General features: G+C 38.0%; 5 gene segments (V, D, J or C); 3 read left to right on the top strand and 2 right to left on the bottom strand.

The window, feature by feature from the left end:
• Positions 1-1,170: 1,170 nt before the first annotated feature.
• Positions 1,171-1,716, bottom strand: LOC128374621 (immunoglobulin kappa variable 4-1-like). The segment is given in 2 exon segments: positions 1,171-1,502; positions 1,610-1,716. Coding segments are annotated over 2 exon segments (423 nt in total).
• Positions 1,717-2,542: 826 nt separating this feature from the next.
• LOC128374619 (immunoglobulin kappa variable 4-1-like) lies at positions 2,543-3,024 on the bottom strand. The segment is given in 2 exon segments: positions 2,543-2,865; positions 2,973-3,024. Coding segments are annotated over 2 exon segments (375 nt in total).
• Positions 3,025-4,266: 1,242 nt separating this feature from the next.
• On the top strand, positions 4,267-7,121 carry LOC128374618 (Ig kappa-b4 chain C region-like). The segment is given in 3 exon segments: positions 4,267-4,278; positions 5,545-5,596; positions 6,790-7,121. Coding segments are annotated over 3 exon segments (396 nt in total).
• A 2,695-nt stretch (positions 7,122-9,816) lies between these two features.
• On the top strand, positions 9,817-11,384 carry LOC128374617 (Ig lambda-2 chain C region-like). The segment is given in 3 exon segments: positions 9,817-9,873; positions 10,172-10,247; positions 11,065-11,384. Coding segments are annotated over 3 exon segments (453 nt in total).
• A 7,897-nt stretch (positions 11,385-19,281) lies between these two features.
• On the top strand, positions 19,282-20,825 carry LOC128374616 (Ig kappa-b4 chain C region-like). The segment is given in 3 exon segments: positions 19,282-19,338; positions 19,637-19,712; positions 20,503-20,825. Coding segments are annotated over 3 exon segments (456 nt in total).
• The last annotated feature ends 1,425 nt before the right edge of the window (positions 20,826-22,250 follow it).

Genomic DNA, 22,250 nt, shown 5'->3' with positions numbered 1-22,250 from the left:
ACTGGAGCTGTCCTCAACATATCATGCTGTTTCCCCCCAAAAAGCTTTGACTAGTTAAACAACTGGAGACATAATGGAGTATGAATAAAAGATAAAAACATGGAGTACAGAACTGTATTTGGCTTCAATCAAGCAGGTACAGAAAGTTGATTCTGTTTGAGAAAATGTGTGTTTGGCTTTAATTTTTAAAACAGGCATTTGGGAAAAAAGGCCCAAAATGAGAATGTCAACAACACTTTTGGGAGATTATCTGCTAAATCTACTAAAATCTATTGAATGTCTCTTGAGAGGAAGGGTCAGATAAAGGAGTTCATACCTGTAAATATATTTAATAAGAATATTGATTTAGACTGTAGATGCAGACAATACATTTTCTTTAATTTAGTTTATCACGGGAATATATTTGAATTAAAAAACTTAATTTTAATTGGGTAAAATGTTAAATTGACTTCTTTCTACACTTAAGATGGAAGAGAGTGTCGACATTTAAGTTGCTGTATCACAGTAAGAACTGAAAGAAGGGAGGATGAAGGTTTAGAGATGTATAATCAGATATCATCAAGCTAATGTTATGGAGGTATCAGTCTGAGCAGATGTCTGAGACGCTGATGCATTTTCTTCTTTCTTATTAAAGTTTTCAGATGTTTCTATTTCATCATCTTTTAAATCTACCATCAGTAATGTAGGAGTCTCTTCTGAACTGATATTACTCTTTACCAACATGTGAAGTGTTTGATTGAGTTCTGTTTCTTTCTATTTGTGATTTGTTATTTAACTTAGATCCATTTACCTCAAGCTAAGATGAAGATGATCATTCACACATTTATTTCTTCTATGTTAACTGTTATTACTTCATTTTCATTTGTGTTTGACTTCCCTGGATCAATAGTGGTCCACAGTGTCATTGTCTGGTCTTTAATACTTTCCTGAAAAAGTCCTCATGTCCCACCTGTATTGGTGACTTTTACAGGCCCACAATTCATTTAATAATTAAATTAAACACAAATGTAATCACTTTTTCAACTCTACACTGTGGATAACTTCAAGAGCAACTAAATGTGTGTCTGTGTGTTCAGTGAACTGTATCAGTCTCTGCAGTAGCTTTCAGCTGCAGCAGTCAGTTCAGTTTCTGTTCAGTCTGACTGAGGGAGGTTTTTGTACAACGCTTTTTCACTGTGTGAACACCCACTGACTGTTAGGATAGTGAAGACTCTGACAGTAATAAACTGCTGCATCTTCAGCCTGAACTCCACTGATGGTCAGAGTGAAGTCAGAGTTTGATCCACTGCCTGTAAAACGACCTGGAATCCCTGATTCTCTATAAGTAGACCTGGTAATAAGAAGTTTGGGAGTTTCTCCATCTCTCTGTTGGAACCAGGCCAAATAATGGTAGTTGCTCCCAAAATAAACTTTCTGACTGGTCCTACAGCTGATGGTTGCAGATCCTCCCAGAGCAGATCTCACTGCTGCAGGCTGAGTCAATGTATACTGGCCTCTGGACTCTGAGGATACAGAGACAAAAACATAAAGTAGCATCATGGTTTTGTGGGCTTCATTTCAGAGGGACGGATGTTCATAGAGAAGAGGAGTTTGATTCTCTGGACTTTACCTGTGAAGCAGCAGCAGAGGAGAGTCCAGATGAGGACGGAGATCAAAGTCATGTTTTTGATGAGGAGGATTTCTGTGGCTTCTGTTGTCATGAAGGACAGCTGTCAGTCATCCAGTGTTCAACTCTCAGGACTATAAACTCTCCCAGAGCACTGGAGCATGGTGCTGCTGATGCAAAGTGACTCTCTATGGAAATGCTCTGACTGACTCCAACAGGGACTTGGATTACTCTGATGATGCTGTTTAATCAATGGATCAATCAATGTGTCAGAATACTACACAAAATGACTCAATGTTATTTGTATTTACTTTCAAGATTTTGTGTTTGGGCAAATTTATTTTATATTACTTTTTTATTGTACAACCACTCAATGAGTTTCAATACTGTGGTGGACTTTTGGTGGAACCAGACTGTATTTTTGAATATGTTTTGAAGGTGGAATTTATGATTTTGAAAGTTTCTGATAGTAATTTGTTTCTTCATATCTTTTTTTAACAGGATATAATTGAGATGTGATCCACACAGACGGAGGTCAAAGGTCATAACCAAGAAATTTGTTATCATCAGTTTCCAGACAATCTCTCTCCTCATTGTTAAATAAATGTGATCATAAGTATTTAAAACACCTTGGTTCAAACCGTAACAGGGTAAGAACGGATGGTGCAAAGCTGTGATGGAAGAACCACTGCACTGATTTCCACAAACACAATCATTGTCCAGAAACTGCTTTCGTTAAGATATTTTTATACATTTCCATTCTTCCTAAAAGTGGAAATGTGTGCGTTGATTAATCCACTTAATGAAATATGAGTGTGTGAGATAGTGTAATGTGTGTTCAGTGAACTGTATCAGTCTCTGCAGTGGCTTCCAGCTGCAGCAGTCAGTTCAGTTTCTGTTCAGTCTGACTGAGGGAGGTTTTTGTACGACGCTTTTTCACTGTGTGAACACCCACTGACTGTTGGGATAGTGCTGACTCTGACAGTAATAAACTGCTGTATCTTCAGCCTGAACTCCACTGATGGTCAGAGTGAAGTCAGAGTTTGATCCACTGCCTGTAAAACGATCTGGAATCCCTGATTCTCGAGTGGTAACCCAGTAAATGAGAAGTTTAGGAGTTTCTCCATCTCTCTCTTGGTACCAGTACAAATGATTTGAATTATAAACATTCTGACTGACTCTACAGCTGATGGTTGCAGATCCTTCCAGAGTAGATCTCACTGCTGCAGGCTGAGTCACTGTGTACTGGCCTCTGGACTCTGAGGATACAGAGACACAAACATAAAGCAGCATCATGGTTTTGTGGGTTTCATTTCAGAGGGACGGATGTTCATAGAGGAGAGGAGTTTGATTCTCTGGACTTTACCTGTGAAGCAGCAGCAGAGGACAGTCCAGATGAGGACGGAGATCAAAGTCATGTTTTTGATGAGGAGGATTTCTGTGGCTTCTGTTGTCATGGAGGACAGCTGTCAGTCATCCGGTGTTCAACTCTCAGGACTATAAACTCTCCCAGAGCACTGGAGCATGGTGCTGCTGATGCAAAGTGGTTCTCTATGGAAATGCTCTGACTGATTAACAGAATCATCACGGTTTCAATTATTTATTTTTATTGCTTGCTGTAATGTTGATACCATCTGTAAATGATAAAGATCTATTCATCAAATAATGTGTCTAAACATATTGTTACACTAATATCTGCTGTCACATGTTACTGTGTTAAATGAGTCTTCAGACACTGATTTTGTCTCTAGAGAAGTTAAGAAGGATTTTATCATTTTATGTCACTATTACATACTCCCCCCTGCTGGATAGGATTGGTATGGCATGAATTTCCTTTTATAATTTTCTGTGTTTTCTCCTAAATCCTGATCCAGTCTGATTGATGAATGGTCAATGCAGAGGGGGAGAAATTTGTCTCATGCTCTATTCCACTTCCCAGAATTGGCAGCAGCAGTTTGTGTTGTTTTTACCATGTTTTAGTTCTTTATCTTTGTTAGTTTTCTGTCTGTTTGGTGGGTCTGGTCGTTCAGTTTTCTGAGTTTTAGTGTCTTTGTTGATTTAGGTTGGAGGGGAGAGCCCAGACCCTTTGACCCTTTGTGGACTGGTCTGTGTGTCTTTTATGTGTTCAGTTTGGCTGATCCATCAGTTTTTGTTATAAGTTGTTGGTTACTTTCTTAATAAATTGGTTCAATGTTTGGCATCTTGGACTTTTTCATTATGTTTGGCCTTCTTTGTAATATGCTCATATAGAGGGTCATAACAGTCATCATTTTACTCATACATTATGGTATTTTCTTTAAAGATTTGCAAACTTAAAGATGAAATGAGAATATTTTAACAGAAGCAGTGAGTCTGTGCTACATGGTGTCCTTCACATGTCCTCTCTATCCAGCTCTGTACGATATTGTTCTGTATCACAGCATGTGGATGGAGCAACAGAGACAGGAAGCTCCTACAGAAATACAGAAGTGTATTTCAATCATTATGAAATCCGATGTTCTCAGTGCAAAACTTCACATGACATTTCATATGCTTTAATAAAAAACTAAACAAGGTTTGAACTTTCATTTACTGTAATGTAACTATACTTTGTTCTCTCAGTTTCTATCAGGTCATCAGTACAACGTTGTGACTGTGTTTGTACCACAGTGAGACCGATCATGAGAGATACTGTAATTATTATCTGTTACACTTGATGACAGATATGATTTTGTGAATGCCTTATCTGAAAGGTGTGTGTGTGTGTGTGTGTGTATGTGTGTGTGTGTGTGTGTGTGTGTGTGTGTGTGTGTGTGTGTGTGTGTGTGTGTGTGTGTGTGTGTGTGTGTGTGTGTGTTCAGTGAACTGTATCAGTCTCTGCAGTAGCTTCCAGCTCAGTTCAGTTTCTGTTCAGTCTGACTGAGGGAGGTTTTTGTACGACGCTTTTTCACTGTGTGAACACACGTCGGCTATTAATCATGTGATTACACTGACAGTAATAAACTGCTGCATCTTCAGCCTGAACTCCACTGATGGTCAGAGTGAAGTCAGATTTTGATCCACTGCCTGAAAAACGACCTGGAATACCTGATGCTCGAGTGGTAGCATAGTAAATGAGAAGTTTAGTAGCTTCTCCATCTCTTTGTTGGTACCAGTATTGCTCATGGACATTCACATAATAAACATCCTGACTGACTCTACATCTGATGGTTGCAGATCCTCCCAGAGTAGATGTCACTGCTGCAGGCTGAGTCACTGTGTACTGGCCTCTGGACTCTGAGGATAAAGAGACAAAAATATAAAGCAGCATCATGGTTTTGTGGGCTTCATTTCAGAGGGACGGATGTTCATAGAGGAGAGGAGTTTGATTCTCTGGACTTTACCTGTGAAACAGCAGCAGAGGAGAGTCCAGATGAGGATGGAGATCAAAGTCATGTTTTTGATGAGGAGGATTTCTGTGGCTTCTGTTGTCATGAAGGAAAGCTGTCAGTCATCCAGTGTTCAACTCTCAGGACTATAAACTCTCCCAGAGCACTGGAGCATGGTGCTGCTGATGCAAAGTGACTCTCTATGGAAATGCTCTGACTGACTCCAACAAGGACTTGGATTACTCTGATGATGCTGTTTAATCAATGGATCAATCAATTGATCAGAATATTGATTAGGATTTGTCAGTGATAAATTTAATGTGGTTAGGACTTCATGTGAATTGACAGCTTTCTTTTTTAGAATGTAATTCATTATATTTAAACTTATTACCAGAAAAAATATAAATTCAATAAAAATGAACATTTTAGATAAAATTACATATAAAATGTGTGTCACTGTGTTTTTGTCAGTTGTCAAATTACATTAAAAATGTTCCAAACAAGAGTCTAATTTTAGTGAGTTTGTTTGTGTCAAAGTCAGAGAGCCGTGTCTCTCTACAGTGAGAGGTTTTTGTACGACGACTCAATGAGTTTGTATCACTGTGGTACACGTTCGGTGGAGGAACCAGACTGGATGTTGGAAGTAAGTCAAATGTTTAAATTATTTATCATTTCAGGAGTTATTTTATTTGTATTGCTTTTTTATGATTCTGTTTTTTCGTGTCCACTTTCATATAAAACTGTTTTTTGTAAAGAACTTGCATTTAGAGACAAAGACCACTTTTGCCTTTAAAATTCAGAAACTTATTGTAAAGAAAAAAAAACATTGAGTCAGAAGATAAAATATTATTCAAAATTTTAATGGTGAAGCTGCATTTTGAGAGCTTGTAGTTTTAGTTCAGTGTTCAAAGTCAGAGAGCCGTGTCTCTCTACAGTGAGAGGTTTTTGTACGACGACTCAATGAGTTTGTATCACTGTGGTTGACTTTTGGTGGAGGAACCAGACTGGATGTTGGAAGTAAGTTTCTGTTCAAATACTAAATATAATATTGTTAAGTTATGTTAAAAATTAAGTTTCTGAATGCTTGCAGCAGATAAAAGTATAGTTTTTATTTACAACACTTTTAATATTCATGTTTGTATTTCTCCTCCTTTATCATGGAGGATAACTCAGAGCAGATTCACTAAAGGTTTCTATTCACATTCCCGTCATACTGAAATTTAATAACTTAACGTGTAGAAAAGATGAAAATTTAGATACATTTTTTAATGATTGTCTAAGAGTCATTTTTAATTTTTCATCCCAACATTTTTTTTTTTTTTTTTAAAGGGTGAAATTTAATTTGTACAAATTAAATTGAGCAGAGTGATGATGAAGAAGTTTGTTTGAAAATGTGCCAAATTTCTGATCTCTATTTTGTTTCAATTTTAGTTTGAAGTCATTTGAACAGTTTGTTTAGTGATGTTTGAAATCAGCTGGTGGTCAATTCATCTTCTGTGTTTGGTTATGTTTCCAGTGAGTGTTGTAATGTAACGCTTTGTTCAAATATTTGATGATTTTGAGAAGAAAGTGATGAAATGTTCTTGTTTTATTTGCAGTGTAGTTTGATATATTTCAGGTCAAACTGTACGATGAGTGTTTCTGTGCTGATCTGCATGAGAGGTTTCTTAAAGGGAAGTGAAACAATGTGTGAGTGAGTGACTGGTGGAGCAGAAAAGACATCAGACACAAACTCCTTAAAGGGGAAAATCCACTCTCACACAGTAACGCTGTCTGTCTGCTGTTTTACTGACAGTTGTGTGGTCCCTGTCCTCTAATGTGATTGGTGTCTTCTAGGTGATGCCCGTCCCACGCTGACGGTGTTGCCCCCCTCCATTGAGGAGCTGGACCAGGGCAAGGCCACGCTCACGTGTTTGGCTAACAATGGCTTCCCCTCAGACTGGAGTCTGGCCTGGAGTCTGAACTGGAAGGTGGACGGCAGCAGCAGCGTGGAGCAGAGCAGGAGCCCCGCGGTGCTGCAGAAGGACGGCCTCTACAGCTGGAGCAGCACCCTGAGGCTCACTGCAGACCAGTGGAGGAAGGTGGGCTCTGTGATCTGCGAGGCCACCCAGAGCTCCCAGACTCCACTGTCAGTGACACTGAGGAGAGACCAGTGTTCCCAGTCCTGATCTGACTCACTTGGACTCTGCTACTGGATTTACTCTGCTACTGCTCTCACTCTGATCTCTGCAATTCTCACTCATGTCATTTTTCTTGTTTTTTCTTTTTTATTGCTTGCAGTGAAATGCTGATTTTAACTGTACCTTGAAACAATAAAGGCCTTTTCATCCAATAAGTTGTTTTTGTACACATTATTGCAAGGCAAGGCAGTTTTACTTATATAGCGCATTTCATACACAATGACAACTCAATGTGCTTTACATAAAACAAGCATTTAACAGCAAGCACAATTACTCTCGTATGGTATTATATTAAATGACTAAATCTTACTGGCTTTGTCTCATTGTAACAGTAGTGATGTACATATTTTATGTTACATGGCCCAGTCGTTTACATCACCTCTCATAAGACAAATGTGACATGCCTCTATACTCTCCTTGCTTGTCTCTACTTGTCTTATACTAATTGTAGACACAAGAGTCAGAGTCTACAGCACTTCTAGCACTTCTGTGAAACTGTACTTGAGGTTGAATGTTCGGCTAGTGGGATGAGATATTAATAGTAATAGAGTTAATTAGTCCTGAGAGCTGCTGTGTACTTCCACATTGGTCTCAAATCGGTGTTGCTGGTTGCATTTACCCATGCAGTGTCTTGTCTGTACAGCTATAAATCAATACTGCCCTCTTGTGAACATATTGTGGTACTGCATCAGATTTCAAATCATTAATAGAGGCCTTTTAGCTCATCCAAAGTGATTCAGACAGAGCAGCTTAAGGACACTCAGGCAGGAAATGAGTCAGATCAATATTACTCTACTCTGTCTATATGTTAAAAGTTAAAATAGGATGATATATACATACTTTAATAAAATAATGCCACAAATCCTCTCTAACCTTTTGTGAAACCCTGAACTATGAATCTATGATTGTGTCTTGTCGATAGATAGATAGATAGATAGATAGATAGATAGATAGATAGATAGATAGATAGATAGATAGATAGATAGATAGATAGATAGATAGATAGATAGATAGATAGATAGATAGATAGATAGATAGATAGATAGATAGATAGATAGATAGATAGATAGATAGATAGATAGATAGATAGATAGATAGATAGATAGATAGATAGATAGATAGATAGATAGATAGATAGATAGATAGATAGATAGATAGATAGATAGATAGATAGATAGATAGATAGATAGATAGATAGGGATGATGTTGGAATCAGTGATTATGAAAGTTTATGATGCTGATTTGTGTTTTCATATTTCCTTTTTAGATGATATAATTGAGAAAGATTTGATCCTGTATGAGGCTGAGGTCAAAGGTCATAACCAAGACATTTCTTATCAAAGGTTCACTGACAATCTCTTTCCTCATTGTTAAGGAAATGGGATTATTATCATTTACAAATATTGGATCAAACCATAACAGGTTATGAACGAATGGCGAGAGGCTGTGATGGAGAACTTCACTGATTTCCACCAAGACGATCATTGTCCGGAAAGTGTTTTCATTATGATATTTTGACAAGATTTCATTCTTCCCAAAAGCTTGAATCTGCAATGAAATATGAGTGTGTGAGATAGTGTAATGTGGGTTCAGTGAACTGTATCAGTGTCTGCAGTAGCTTCCAGCTGCAGCAGTCAGTTCAGTCTGACTGAGGGAGGTTTTTGTACGACGCTTTTTCACTGTGTGAACACCCACTGACTGTTGGGATAGTGGAGACTCTGACAGTAATAAACTGCTGCATCTTCAGCCTGAACTCCACTGATGGTCAGAGTGAAGTCAGAGTTTGATCCACTGCCTGTAAAACGACCTGGAATACCTGATGCTCGAGTGGTAGCAGTGTAAATGAGAAGTTTAGGAGTTTCTCCATCTCTCTGTTGGTACCAGGATAAGTAGCTCCCACCATGAACATTCTGACTGACTCTACAGCTGATGGTTGCAGATCCTCCCAGAGTAGATCTCACTGCTGCAGGCTGAGTCAATGTATACTGGCCTCTGGACTCTGAGGATACAGAGACAAAAACATAAAGCAGCATCATGGTTTTGTGGGCTTCATTTCAGAGGGACGGATGTTCATAGAGGAGAGGAGTTTGATTCTCTGGACTTTACCTGTGAAGCAGCAGCAGAGGAGAGTCCAGATGAGGACGGAGATCAAAGTCATGTTTTTGATGAGAAGGATTTCTGTGGCTTCTGTTGTCATGAAGGACAGCTGTCAGTCATCCAGTGTTCAACTCTCAGGACTATAAACTCTCCCAGAGCACTGGAGCATGGTGCTGCTGATGCAAAGTGGCTCTCTATGGAAATGCTCTGACTGACTCCAACAGGGACTTGGATTACTCTGATGATGTTGTTTAATCAATGGATCAATCAATTGATCAGAATATTGATTAGGATGTGTCAGTGATTCATTTAATGTGGTTACGACTTCATGTGAATTGACAGCTTTTTTTTAGAATGTAATTTATTATATTTAAACATATTACCAGAAAGAAATAATGTACATACAATAAAAATTATCATTTTAAATAAAATTACATATATATAAAATGCGTGTCACTGTGTTGTTGTCAGTTGTCAAATTACGTTAAAAATGTTCCAAACAAGAGTCTAATTTTAGTGAATTTGTTTGTGTCAAAGTCAGAGAGCCGTGTCTCTCTACAGTGAGAGGTTTTTGTACGACGACTCAATGAGTTTGTATCACTGTGGTACACGTTCGGTGGAGGAACCAGACTGGATGTTGGAAGTAAGTCAAATGTTTATATTATTTATCATTTTAGGAGTTATTTTATTTGTATTGCTTTTTTATGATTCTGTTTTTTCGTGTCCACTTTCATATAAAACTCTTTATTGTAAAGAACTTGCATTTAGAGACAAAGACCACTTTTGCATTTAAAATTCAGGAACTTATTGTAAAGAGAATAAAACACTGAGTCAGAAGATAAAATATTATTAAAAATGTTAATGGTGAAGCTGCATTTTGAGAGCTTGTAGTTTTAGTTCAGTGTTGAAAGTCAGAGAGCCCTGTCTCTCTACAGTGAGAGGTTTTTGTACGACGACTCAATGAGTTTGTATCACTGTGGTTGACTTTTGGTGGAGGAACCAGACTGGATGTTGGAAGTAAGTTTCTGTTCAAATACTAAATATAATATTGTTAAGTTATGTTTAAAATTAAGTTTCTGAATGCTTACAACAGATAAAAATATAGTTTTTATTAACAGCGCTTTTAATTTTGATGTTTGTATTTCTCCTCCTTTATCATGGAGGATAACTCAGAGCAGATTCACTAAACTTGTCTATTCACATTCCCGTCATACTGAGATTTAATAACTTGACGTGCAGAAAAGAAGAAAATTTAGATTAATTTTTAAATGATTGTCTAAGAGTCATTTTTAATTTTTCATCCCAACATTAAGTTTTTTTTTAGGTTGAAATATAATTTATAAAATTGAATTGAGCAGAGTAATGATATAGAAGTTTGTTTGAAAATGTGCCAAATTTCTGATCTCTATATTTTTTCAAATTTAGTTTGAAGTCATTTGAACAGTTTGCTTAGTGATGTTTGAAATCAGCTGGTGGTCAGTTCATCTTCTGTGTTTGGTTATGTTTCCAGTGAGTGTTGTAAAGTAACGCTTTGTTCAAATGTTTGATGATTTTGAGAAGAAAGTGATGAAATGTTCTTGTTTTATTTGCAGTGTAGTTTGATATATTTCAGGTGAAACAGTACGGTGAGTCTTTCTGTGCTGATCTGCATGAGAGGTTTCTTAAAGGGAAGTGAAACAATGTGTGAGTGAGTGACTGGTGGAGCAGAAAAGACATCTGACACAAACTCCTTAAAGGGGAAAATCCACTCTCACACAGTAACGCTGTCTAACTGTCTGCTGTTTTACTGACAGTTGTGTGGTCCCTGTCCTCTAATGTGATTGGTGTCTCCTAGGTGATACCCGTCCCACACTGACGGTGCTGCCCCCCTCCAGTGAGGAGCTGGACCAGGGCAAGGCCACACTCACGTGTCTGGCCAACAAGGGCTTCCCCTCAGACTGGAGTCTGACCTGGAAGGTGGACGGCAGCAGCAGCAGCTGGGATCAGAACAGGAGCCCCGCGGTGCTGCAGAAGGACGGCCTCTACAGCTGGAGCAGCACCCTGAGGCTCACTGCAGACCAGTGGAGGAAGGTGGGCTCTGTAACCTGCGAGGCCACCCACGGCTGTAAGGCTCTCTCAGAGACACTGAGGAGAGACCAGTGTTCCCAGTCGTGATCTGATTCACTGGGACACTGCTACTGGTTTTACTCTGCTACTGCCATCACTCTGATCCCTGCTACTTTGTTGTGTTTTTCTCTCAGTCTCTTTAAATGTTGCAGTAGTGATGTTTCTTGCTCAGTGATTTCAATATTTCAAGAAAATAAAGACGTGTTTATCCAATCAATGATTTTTGCTGTTTTTATTATCATCATTATTAGATGTCAGTTTCACTTCATTGTAATTTTAAAAACATATCAGAACATATTGATTCATTTTGATCATGTATTTGACTCTGATATACAGAACTTCATATATTAGCCATATCAACAGACATGATGAAGAAAAAGGACAGAAGTGGTGATGAGGCATCTTCTGTCTTTGCAGTTATTGACAGAGAGAATTTGTATGTTTGTACTTTTGAGGCTGCATATGAACATTTAGCTAGAAATACACAAATAGTGTTAAAAAGGCAGGTTAATGAAGTTTGGCTAAATCAGTGTAGCAAGCCACTAATAAAATGTTGGGAGGTATGGTGTGCAGATAGTTGAGTGGTTAGGGCACATGCCACATACGCAGCGGACCCTGGTATGAATCCTGGCCAGAGGACCTTTGTTGAATGTCACATCCCCCTCTCTCTTCCATGATTTTCTGTCTCTCCACTGTCAATGAAGGAGTCTATGTTTGAAAAAAATCTTTAAAAAAAAAAAAAAAAAAATTGGAAGGTAAATTTGGACATCCAATTTGTTTTTGACGCTTATGGATGTGTTGTTTACATGATTCCTTATATGACAAAGGCAAAAAGGGAGATTGGATTGTTGGTAGCTAATGCCCAAAGAGAAGAATTAAATGATGGGAATGTTGGTGAAAAAAGGCATTGAGATGTTTCGTCAGTGTTTATCTACATAACAAAGTCTAACACAAAAATTTGAAAAGAAAGAACAATTATTTTAAAGTCCTTTTCAGTCTTTCGCCAAACACATATATACTGGTTTTAAATTTAAAATAGAGTCATGTAAAAGTCAGGATTTATCAAAGTGATGTCTGATTAAATTAACATCTGTGAGCTCTTTCAGTAGGACTGTATGTATTTAAATAAAAGATGAATTTCTTTTTTTTGTGCATCTTTCTTTTTTCAATGTTTTTATTTCTCGCCCAATGTTGATGCCCTCTGAAAATGATAAAGATGTTGTCATCAAATAATGTATCCAAACATATTGTTATACTAATATCTGCTGTCACGTGTTACTGTGTTAAATGACTCTTCTGACTTTGAGTTTAGAATTTTATGAAAAATGTCATTAATTGTAAACAAATGTGTCATTGTTTTACTAACATTATGTGAAATGATTATTATCACTGAGTGCATTAGCTGGGAACATTTCAGTCTTCCTCTCAGAATAATGAATCTTTGTCATGAATAGTGGAGCAGGTGGTCTTAAAGGCAGAGACCAAAAGCAGGACTGAAGAAAAAGGTATTTATTCTTGTTATGACGTAAGAAACAAAACTAGCTGACTGGATGAAACACAATGCTGAGACCACGTTTACATGTGCCCAGCTATTTTCATAAACGGACATTTCACCCTCTCCGTTTAAAAAAAAAACTGCGCGCACACCAGTCCGTTTTCAGATCAGTTTGCGTTTACACTAACCCGTGTATATATGCTGTCAAGAGCAGCTCAAGCCCACGTTAGCCAATCAGAATCCCAACTGGAGTTTTCCAAAATCTCCACTCTGGACGGAGTTTTTAAAAAGCATCATTTTCAGGGGCGAATTCTCCGTTTGCGTCTAAACGGAGGGTGCAAATGATGGTTAATGTCTCCGTTTTTAAGAATAACCGGGTACGTATAAAACAGGGCCTGAATGCTGTCTGAACTAATGAGGGAATGGGGAACAGGTGACTAGACACAAGTGCACGCTGGGAGTGATTGGCTGGGAAAGACACTGGGAGCAGAGCAGGGCTGATGAACATGATGCAGGGCAGGTGTGCAGGGAAAGTGTGGAGGGAAAAGCTGAACAGAGACACACACACTCACAACACATAGACAGACTGGAAGACAGAGAAAAGACCAACTAATAAAGTCTGCTAAAGTAATACTTCAGTCTTTCTAAAAAGTCCAACTCAAAATAAGTCCTCTCCCACACAGTCCAGCCTTCACTAAAAAAGTCTGAGGACATCTGTTGGAAAATAGTAACAAAGGAAAATGAAGACACTAAATCAACCATGACAATCTACTGAGATGTCTCATCCTCATGTAACCAGTTAATACCATACTATCACTGGTTTAATGTCATGTTGTATTAGTAGGATTCATTTTGTGAGTGCAGTCTGTCTGTTTTGATGGTTCAGTGGTGATAAATGTGTAGATCAGCAGAAATAAGTCACAAAGTCACAGTCTGAAAGTTGTGACTGTGTTTGTATCACTGAGAACAATGATGAAAAATAATGTGATTATTATCTACAATAGGTTATAGGGCTGCTACTGCCATCACTCTGATCCCTGCTACTTTGTTGTGTTTTTCTCTCAGTCTCTTTAAATGTTGCAGTAGTGATGTTTCTTGCTCAGTGATTTCAATATTTCAAGAAAATAAAGACGTGTTTATCCAATCAATGATTTTTGCTGTTTTTATTATCATCATTATTAGATGTCAGTTTCACTTCATTGTAATTTTAAAAACATATCAGAACATATTGATTCATTTTGATCATGTATTTGACTCTGATATACAGAACTTCATATATTAGCCATATCAACAGACATGATGAAGAAAAAGGACAGAAGTGGTGATGAGGCATCTTCTGTCTTTGCAGTTATTGACAGAGAGAATTTGTATGTTTGTACTTTTGAGGCTGCATATGAACATTTAGCTAGAAATACACAAATAGTGTTAAAAAGGCAGGTTAATGAAGTTTGGCTAAATCAGTGTAGCAAGCCACTAATAAAATGTTGGGAGGTATGGTGTGCAGATAGTTGAGTGGTTAGGGCACATGCCACATACGCAGCGGACCCTGGTATGAATCCTGGCCAGAGGACCTTTGTTGAATGTCACATCCCCCTCTCTCTTCCATGATTTTCTGTCTCTCCACTGTCAATGAAGGAGTCTATGTTTGAAAAAAATCTTTAAAAAAAAAAAAAAAAAAATTGGAAGGTAAATTTGGACATCCAATTTGTTTTTGACGCTTATGGATGTGTTGTTTACATGATTCCTTATATGACAAAGGCAAAAAGGGAGATTGGATTGTTGGTAGCTAATGCCCAAAGAGAAGAATTAAATGATGGGAATGTTGGTGAAAAAAGGCATTGAGATGTTTCGTCAGTGTTTATCTACATAACAAAGTCTAACACAAAAATTTGAAAAGAAAGAACAATTATTTTAAAGTCCTTTTCAGTCTTTCGCCAAACACATATATACTGGTTTTAAATTTAAAATAGAGTCATGTAAAAGTCAGGATTTATCAAAGTGATGTCTGATTAAATTAACATCTGTGAGCTCTTTCAGTAGGACTGTATGTATTTAAATAAAAGATGAATTTCTTTTTTTTGTGCATCTTTCTTTTTTCAATGTTTTTATTTCTCGCCCAATGTTGATGCCCTCTGAAAATGATAAAGATGTTGTCATCAAATAATGTATCCAAACATATTGTTATACTAATATCTGCTGTCACGTGTTACTGTGTTAAATGACTCTTCTGACTTTGAGTTTAGAATTTTATGAAAAATGTCATTAATTGTAAACAAATGTGTCATTGTTTTACTAACATTATGTGAAATGATTATTATCACTGAGTGCATTAGCTGGGAACATTTCAGTCTTCCTCTCAGAATAATGAATCTTTGTCATGAATAGTGGAGCAGGTGGTCTTAAAGGCAGAGACCAAAAGCAGGACTGAAGAAAAAGGTATTTATTCTTGTTATGACGTAAGAAACAAAACTAGCTGACTGGATGAAACACAATGCTGAGACCACGTTTACATGTGCCCAGCTATTTTCATAAACGGACATTTCACCCTCTCCGTTTAAAAAAAAAACTGCGCGCACACCAGTCCGTTTTCAGATCAGTTTGCGTTTACACTAACCCGTGTATATATGCTGTCAAGAGCAGCTCAAGCCCACGTTAGCCAATCAGAATCCCAACTGGAGTTTTCCAAAATCTCCACTCTGGACGGAGTTTTTAAAAAGCATCATTTTCAGGGGCGAATTCTCCGTTTGCGTCTAAACGGAGGGTGCAAATGATGGTTAATGTCTCCGTTTTTAAGAATAACCGGGTACGTATAAAACAGGGCCTGAATGCTGTCTGAACTAATGAGGGAATGGGGAACAGGTGACTAGACACAAGTGCACGCTGGGAGTGATTGGCTGGGAAAGACACTGGGAGCAGAGCAGGGCTGATGAACATGATGCAGGGCAGGTGTGCAGGGAAAGTGTGGAGGGAAAAGCTGAACAGAGACACACACACTCACAACACATAGACAGACTGGAAGACAGAGAAAAGACCAACTAATAAAGTCTGCTAAAGTAATACTTCAGTCTTTCTAAAAAGTCCAACTCAAAATAAGTCCTCTCCCACACAGTCCAGCCTTCACTAAAAAAGTCTGAGGACATCTGTTGGAAAATAGTAACAAAGGAAAATGAAGACACTAAATCAACCATGACAATCTACTGAGATGTCTCATCCTCATGTAACCAGTTAATACCATACTATCACTGGTTTAATGTCATGTTGTATTAGTAGGATTCATTTTGTGAGTGCAGTCTGTCTGTTTTGATGGTTCAGTGGTGATAAATGTGTAGATCAGCAGAAATAAGTCACAAAGTCACAGTCTGAAAGTTGTGACTGTGTTTGTATCACTGAGAACAATGATGAAAAATAATGTGATTATTATCTACAATAGGTTATAGGGTTGTGTGTGTGCGCGTGTGTTCAGTGAACTGTATCAGTCTCTGCAGTAGCTTCCAGTGGCAGCAGTCAGTTCAGTTTCTGTTCAGTCTGACTGAGGGAGGTTTTTGTACGATGCTTTTTCACTGTGTCAACACCCACTTATTGTTGATCAAGTGACAGCTCTGACAGTAATAAACTGCTGTATCTTCAGCCTGAACTCCACTGATGGTCAGAGTGAAGTCAACTATATTCCCTGCTCCACTCCCACTGAATCTGGAGGAGATTCCTGAAAATCTGTTTGATGTTCTGTAGATCAGAGGTTTAGGAGCTTCTCCAGCTTTCTGATGGTACCAGGCCATATAGTATGTTGTGGGCGAACAGCATGATTCAACTTGTCGACTGGCCTTACAGTCAATTGACACAGTTTGACCGAGCTGCACTGATTTGTCTGCTGATTGAGTCAAAACAATATTTTGTCCAACATACCCTGAGGAGAGATGAAACACTGGATATTAGATGGTGAGGTGAAAATGAGATAATGTCCAGATGATTTTTACAAGACAGAAACAGGATTTTCTCTCACCGTGAGTGAAGCAGAGGAGAGTCCAGATGAGGACGGAGATCAAAGTCATGTTTTTGATGAGGAGGATTTCTATGGCTTCTGTTGTCATGAAGGACAGCTGTCAGTCATCCAGTGTTCAACTCTCAGGACTATAAACTCTCCCAGAGCACTGGAGCATGGTGCTGCTGATGCAAAGTGGCTCTCTATGGAAATGCTCTGACTGATTAACAGAGTCATCATATTCTCTTTTTTTTATTGTTTGTTATAATGTTGATACCGTCTGTAAATGATAAATATCTATTCATCAAATAATGTGTCCAAACATTGTTTTAATAATATCTGCTGTAACATGTTATTGTGTTGAATGAGTCTTCAGACACTGAAATTGTCACATTCAGAAAGAAAAAAATGTTAGTAACAGAATCATCACATTGTTAATGTTTTATTGGTTACTGAATCACTGAGTTTGACTCTCTGGGGAAGTTCAGAGGGATTTTATCTTTTAATTTCATCATTTTACACATAAATTATGGTATACTTTTAAAGCTCATCAAAGTTAAAGATGAAATGAGAACCTTTTAACAGAAGCAGTGAGTCTGTGCTACATGGTGTCCTTCACATGTGTCCTCTCTGTCCTGCTCTGTATCACAGCACGTGGATGGAGGAGCAGAGAAAGGAAGCTTGCAGACAGATTGTGGGATGACTGGTGTAATGCTGTATTGATGTGTCAATGAATAATAAAGGTAAGCTTATACACCTGTGTCTGGGAGTCTGTATTTATACCGCCATATGTTTGTGGTTCATCTGTTGAAGCTCAGAGGATCATAATGTAACTTTTATTAAACTTTTCAAACAATAATCTTCATGTAGCTGTGATTCTCAAACTGTAGACACCACAAGAGCTTTGATCAGTCTGCAGCAGCTTTGAGATGTTCAGTGGTCTCAGTGAATATCTGCTCTACCACTGGATCTGTTTTCTTTTCATTCATGCTGCAACAATGATATTATCCTCATCTAACAGATCCACTGCTGCCAGTCCAAACTTTCTCGTGAGCAGCATGTTACTGCTCTTAATAACAAGGGAATGAGAGAAAGTGAACACAGTTGGAACCAGTATCAAATAGAGTTTACAGAGAACTGTCAATCACCTTCTGAGCTGTGGAGACACATCACATCTATCAGGTCATCAGTACAGAGTTACAGAGTTGTGACTGTGTTTGTAACACTGAGACCAATCATGAGAAATGTCGGGGTGATTATGTCCAATGGGTTATTGGGTCACATTTCTATCACAGGTGTGAATTATGAGATGAACTAATGTTGAAGTTGCATGTGTGAGATTTTGTAACATGTTCAGTGAACTGTATCAGTCTCTGCAGTAGCTTCCAGCTGCAGCAGTCAGTTCAGTTTCTGTTCAGGCTGACTGAGGGAGGTTTTTGTACGACGCTTTTTCACTGTGTGAACACACGCTTACTGTTGGGATAGTGGAGACTCTGACAGTAATAAACTGCTGCATCTTCAGCCTGAACTCCACTGATGGTCAGAGTGAAGTCAGAGTTTGATCCACTACCTGTAAAACAACCTGGAATACCTGATGCTCGAGTGGTAGTAGTGTAAATGAGAGGTTTAGGAGTTTCTGCATTTCTCTGTTGGTACCAGGCCACGTACCAGGGGTTTGGGTTATAATAGTGAACATCCTGACTGGTCCTACAGCTGATGGTTGCAGATCCTCCCAGAGCAGATCTCACTGCTGCAGTTTGAGTCACTGTGCACTGGCCTCGGGACTCTGAGGATACAGAGACAAAAACATAAAGCAGCATCATGGTTTTGTGGGCTTCATTTCAGAGGGACGGATGTTCATAGAGGAGAGGAGTTTGATTCTGTGGACTTTACCTGTGAAGCAGCAGCAGAGGAGAGTCCAGATGAGGACGGAGATCAAAGTCATGTTTTTGATGAGGAGGATTTCTGTGGCTTCTGTTGTCATGTAGGACAGCTGTCAGTCATCCAGTGTTCAACTCTCAGGACTATAAACTCTCCCAGAGCACTGGAGCATGGTGCTGCTGATGCAAAGTGGCTCTCTATGGAAATGCTCTGACTGACTCCAACAGGGACTTGGATTACTCTGATGATGCTGTTTAATCAATGGATCAATCAATTGATCAGAATATTGATTAGGATGTGTCAGTGATTCATTTAATGTGGTTACGACTTCATGTGAATTGACAGCTTTTCTTATTTAGAATGTAATTTATTATATTTAAACTTATTAACAGAAAAATAATATAAATTCAATAAAAATGAACATTTTAAATAAAATTACATATACATAAAATGAGTGTCACTGTGTTGTTGTCAGTTGTCAAATTACGTTAAAAATGTTCCAAACAAGAGTCTAATTTTAGTGAGTTTGTTTGTGTCAAAGTCAGAGAGCCGTGTCTCTCTACAGTGAGAGGTTTTTGTACGACGACTCAATGAGTTTGTATCACTGTGGTACACGTTCGGTGGAGGAACCAGACTGGATGTTGGAAGTAAGTCAAATGTTTATATTGTTTATCATTTCAGGAGTTATTTTATTTGTATTGCTTTTTTATGATTCAGTTTTTTCGTGTCCACTTTCATATAAAACTCTTTTTTGTAAAGAACTTGCATTTAGAGACAAAGACCACTTTTGCATTTAAAACTCAGGAACTTATTGTAAAGAAAAAAAAACATTGAGTCAGAAGATAAAATATTATTCAACATTTTAAAAGTGAAGCTGCATTTTGAAAGCTTGTAGTTTTAGTTCAGTGTTCAAAGTCAGAGAGCCGTGTCTCTCTACAGTGAGAGGTTTTTGTACGACGACTCAATGAGTTTGTATCACTGTGGTGGACTTTTGGTGGAGGAACCAGACTGGATGTTGGAAGTAAGTTTCCGTTCAAATACTAAATATAATATTGTAAAGTTGTGTTTAAAATTAAGTTTCTGAATGCTTACAACAGATAAAAGTATAGTTTTTATTAACAGCACTTTTACTATTGATGTTTGTATTTCTCCTCTTTTATCATGGAGGATAACTCAGAGCAGCTTCACTAAACTTTTCTATTCACATTCCCGTCATACTGAAATTTAATAACTTGACGTGTAGAAAAGATGAAAATTTAGATTAATCTTTCAGTCATTTTTCATTTTTCATCTCAACATTAAGTTTTTGTTTATTTGTAAAATTAAATTGAGCAGAGTGATGATAAAGAAGTTTGTTTGAAAATGTGCCAAATTTCTGATCTCTATATTGTTTCAAATTTAGTTTGAAGTCATTTGAACAGTTTGCTTAGTGATGTTTGAAATCAGCTGGTGGTCAGTTCATCTTCTGTGTTTGGTTATGTTTCCAGTGAGTGTTGTAATGTAACGCTTTGTTCAAATGTTTGATGATTTTGAGAAGAAAGTGATGAAATGTTCTTGTTTTATTTGCAGTGTAGTTTGATATATTTCAGGTCAAACAGTACGATGAGTCTTTCTGTGCTGATCTGCATGAGAGGTTTCTTAAAGGGAAGTGAAACAATGTGTGAGTGAGTGACTGGTGGAGCAGAAAAGACATCTGACACAAACTCCTTAAAGGGGAAAATCCACTCTCACACAGTAACGCTGTCTAACTGTCTGCTGTTTTACTAACAGTTGTGTGGTCCCTGTCCTCTAATGTGATTGGTGTCTCCTAGGTGATGCCCGTCCCACCCTGACGGTGCTGCCCCCCTCCATTAAAGAGCTGGACCAGGGCAAGGCCACACTCACTTGTCTGGCCAACAAGGGCTTCCCCTCAGACTGGAGTCTGACCTGGAAGGTGGACGGCAGCAGCAGCAGCTTGGATCAGAGCAGGAGCCCTGCGGCGCTGCAGAAGGACGACCTCTACAGCTGGAGCAGCACCCTGAGGCTGACTGCAGACCAATGGAGGAAGGTCGGCTCTGTGACCTGTGAGGCCACCCAGGGCTCCCAGATTCCACTCTCAGAGACACTGAGGAGAGACCAGTGTTCCCAGTCCTGATCTGACTCACTGGGACTCTGCTACTGGTTTTACTCTGCTACTGCTCTCACTCTGATCTCTGCTACTATTTCTTCTTGTGTTCCTTTCTCATATCGTGTTTCAACATTAATGTCTTCATGCTTGTTGTATTGTTAACATTTTAAAACAATAAATATTACATTAAATCAGCAGTTTCCATCTCACATTATTTTATTAAGGTAATATGTCTTATGGGTTATTTTCTTTTCTTTATTTTTCACAAATTTCAAAAATTCGATACATGTCATAAAAGTAGTGTCATAGTCACATTAATCTCTTTCTTAACAAGAGGATTTAGTTTTCTGTAAACGCTGCAATATAATTCAATCAATAAAGATAACAGCAAGGTCAAACACGACTTGTCTTAATTTATTACTGATTATAGACTTAATGAAATGGAGGTAATATTTTTTGATATACACTATGATGTCGTCTGCATACAGGATGATTTTATGATGGAAGTTTTAGCAGATATCTAAGATACTGATATATTTATTATTCTCAGCAACCAGAGTTTCAATTTCAAATAAAAAACAGTAGTTGAGACACAGGGGAATATCCAACAAGTGACTATTTCTAACTACGATGACATGAATTTAATTTAATTGGATTTAATTGATTTATTGTCCACCTTAGTGATCATTTGTGTTCGGTTTCCTCCAATACATTAAAAATGCAAACAATACACACCATATCATGAGGATATTACAAACATACACCAACACTACACAACATGAAAAAAATAAAAAAATAAACAAAACATACAACTGACAACTGGCAGGAAAACAGCAGCAGCCATTATAATAAGTTAAAACGTTAAACTTTATGTTTAGTGAGTGAGAAACATCTCCAGATATGAGTCTGGCCTTCCTGAGTGCTGCTGTATTAAATATAGCGCAGAACTGTTTTTTGTCACTGGCCAATCACCTTCCCTGCAATATGAACAGTGCTTGAAAGCTTGTTTCTGTTTTTTATGCTCAAGTTGTCATACCAACTAATAATATTAAATGTAAAATTATTCAAACCAGGCCGATGTATGCCATCTCAAGTATGTGTTGAACACCAACCTATTCAGTTTCCTGATTAAAAACAGTCACTAGTTGGCTCTCTTAATAATACTCTGAGTTTTCATTAAAACTTGAAGTCTGATCAATTATTGTGCCCAAGTACTTCATGTTCTACTACCTCCACAGGCTGGTTGATATGAAATAAAGGGGCAATGTTGTTAGCTCCCCTTGGTTTTGTTTGTATTATACGTTATTTTCTTTTGGCCAAGTTCATTTCCAGATTACTAGCCTGACAACATATAAAATTATACTATTATAATCAAAACTGAAGTTACTGTAGTATCAACTACTAAGTTTATGTGTGTTCAGTGAACTGTATCAGTCTCTGCAGTAGCTTCCA

The sequence above is a fragment of the Scomber japonicus genome, chromosome 15 (genome assembly GCF_027409825.1).
Source record: "Scomber japonicus isolate fScoJap1 chromosome 15, fScoJap1.pri, whole genome shotgun sequence".
Lineage (NCBI taxonomy): Eukaryota > Metazoa > Chordata > Actinopteri > Scombriformes > Scombridae > Scomber > Scomber japonicus.
This window is presented reverse-complemented; position numbering and strand designations above follow the sequence as displayed.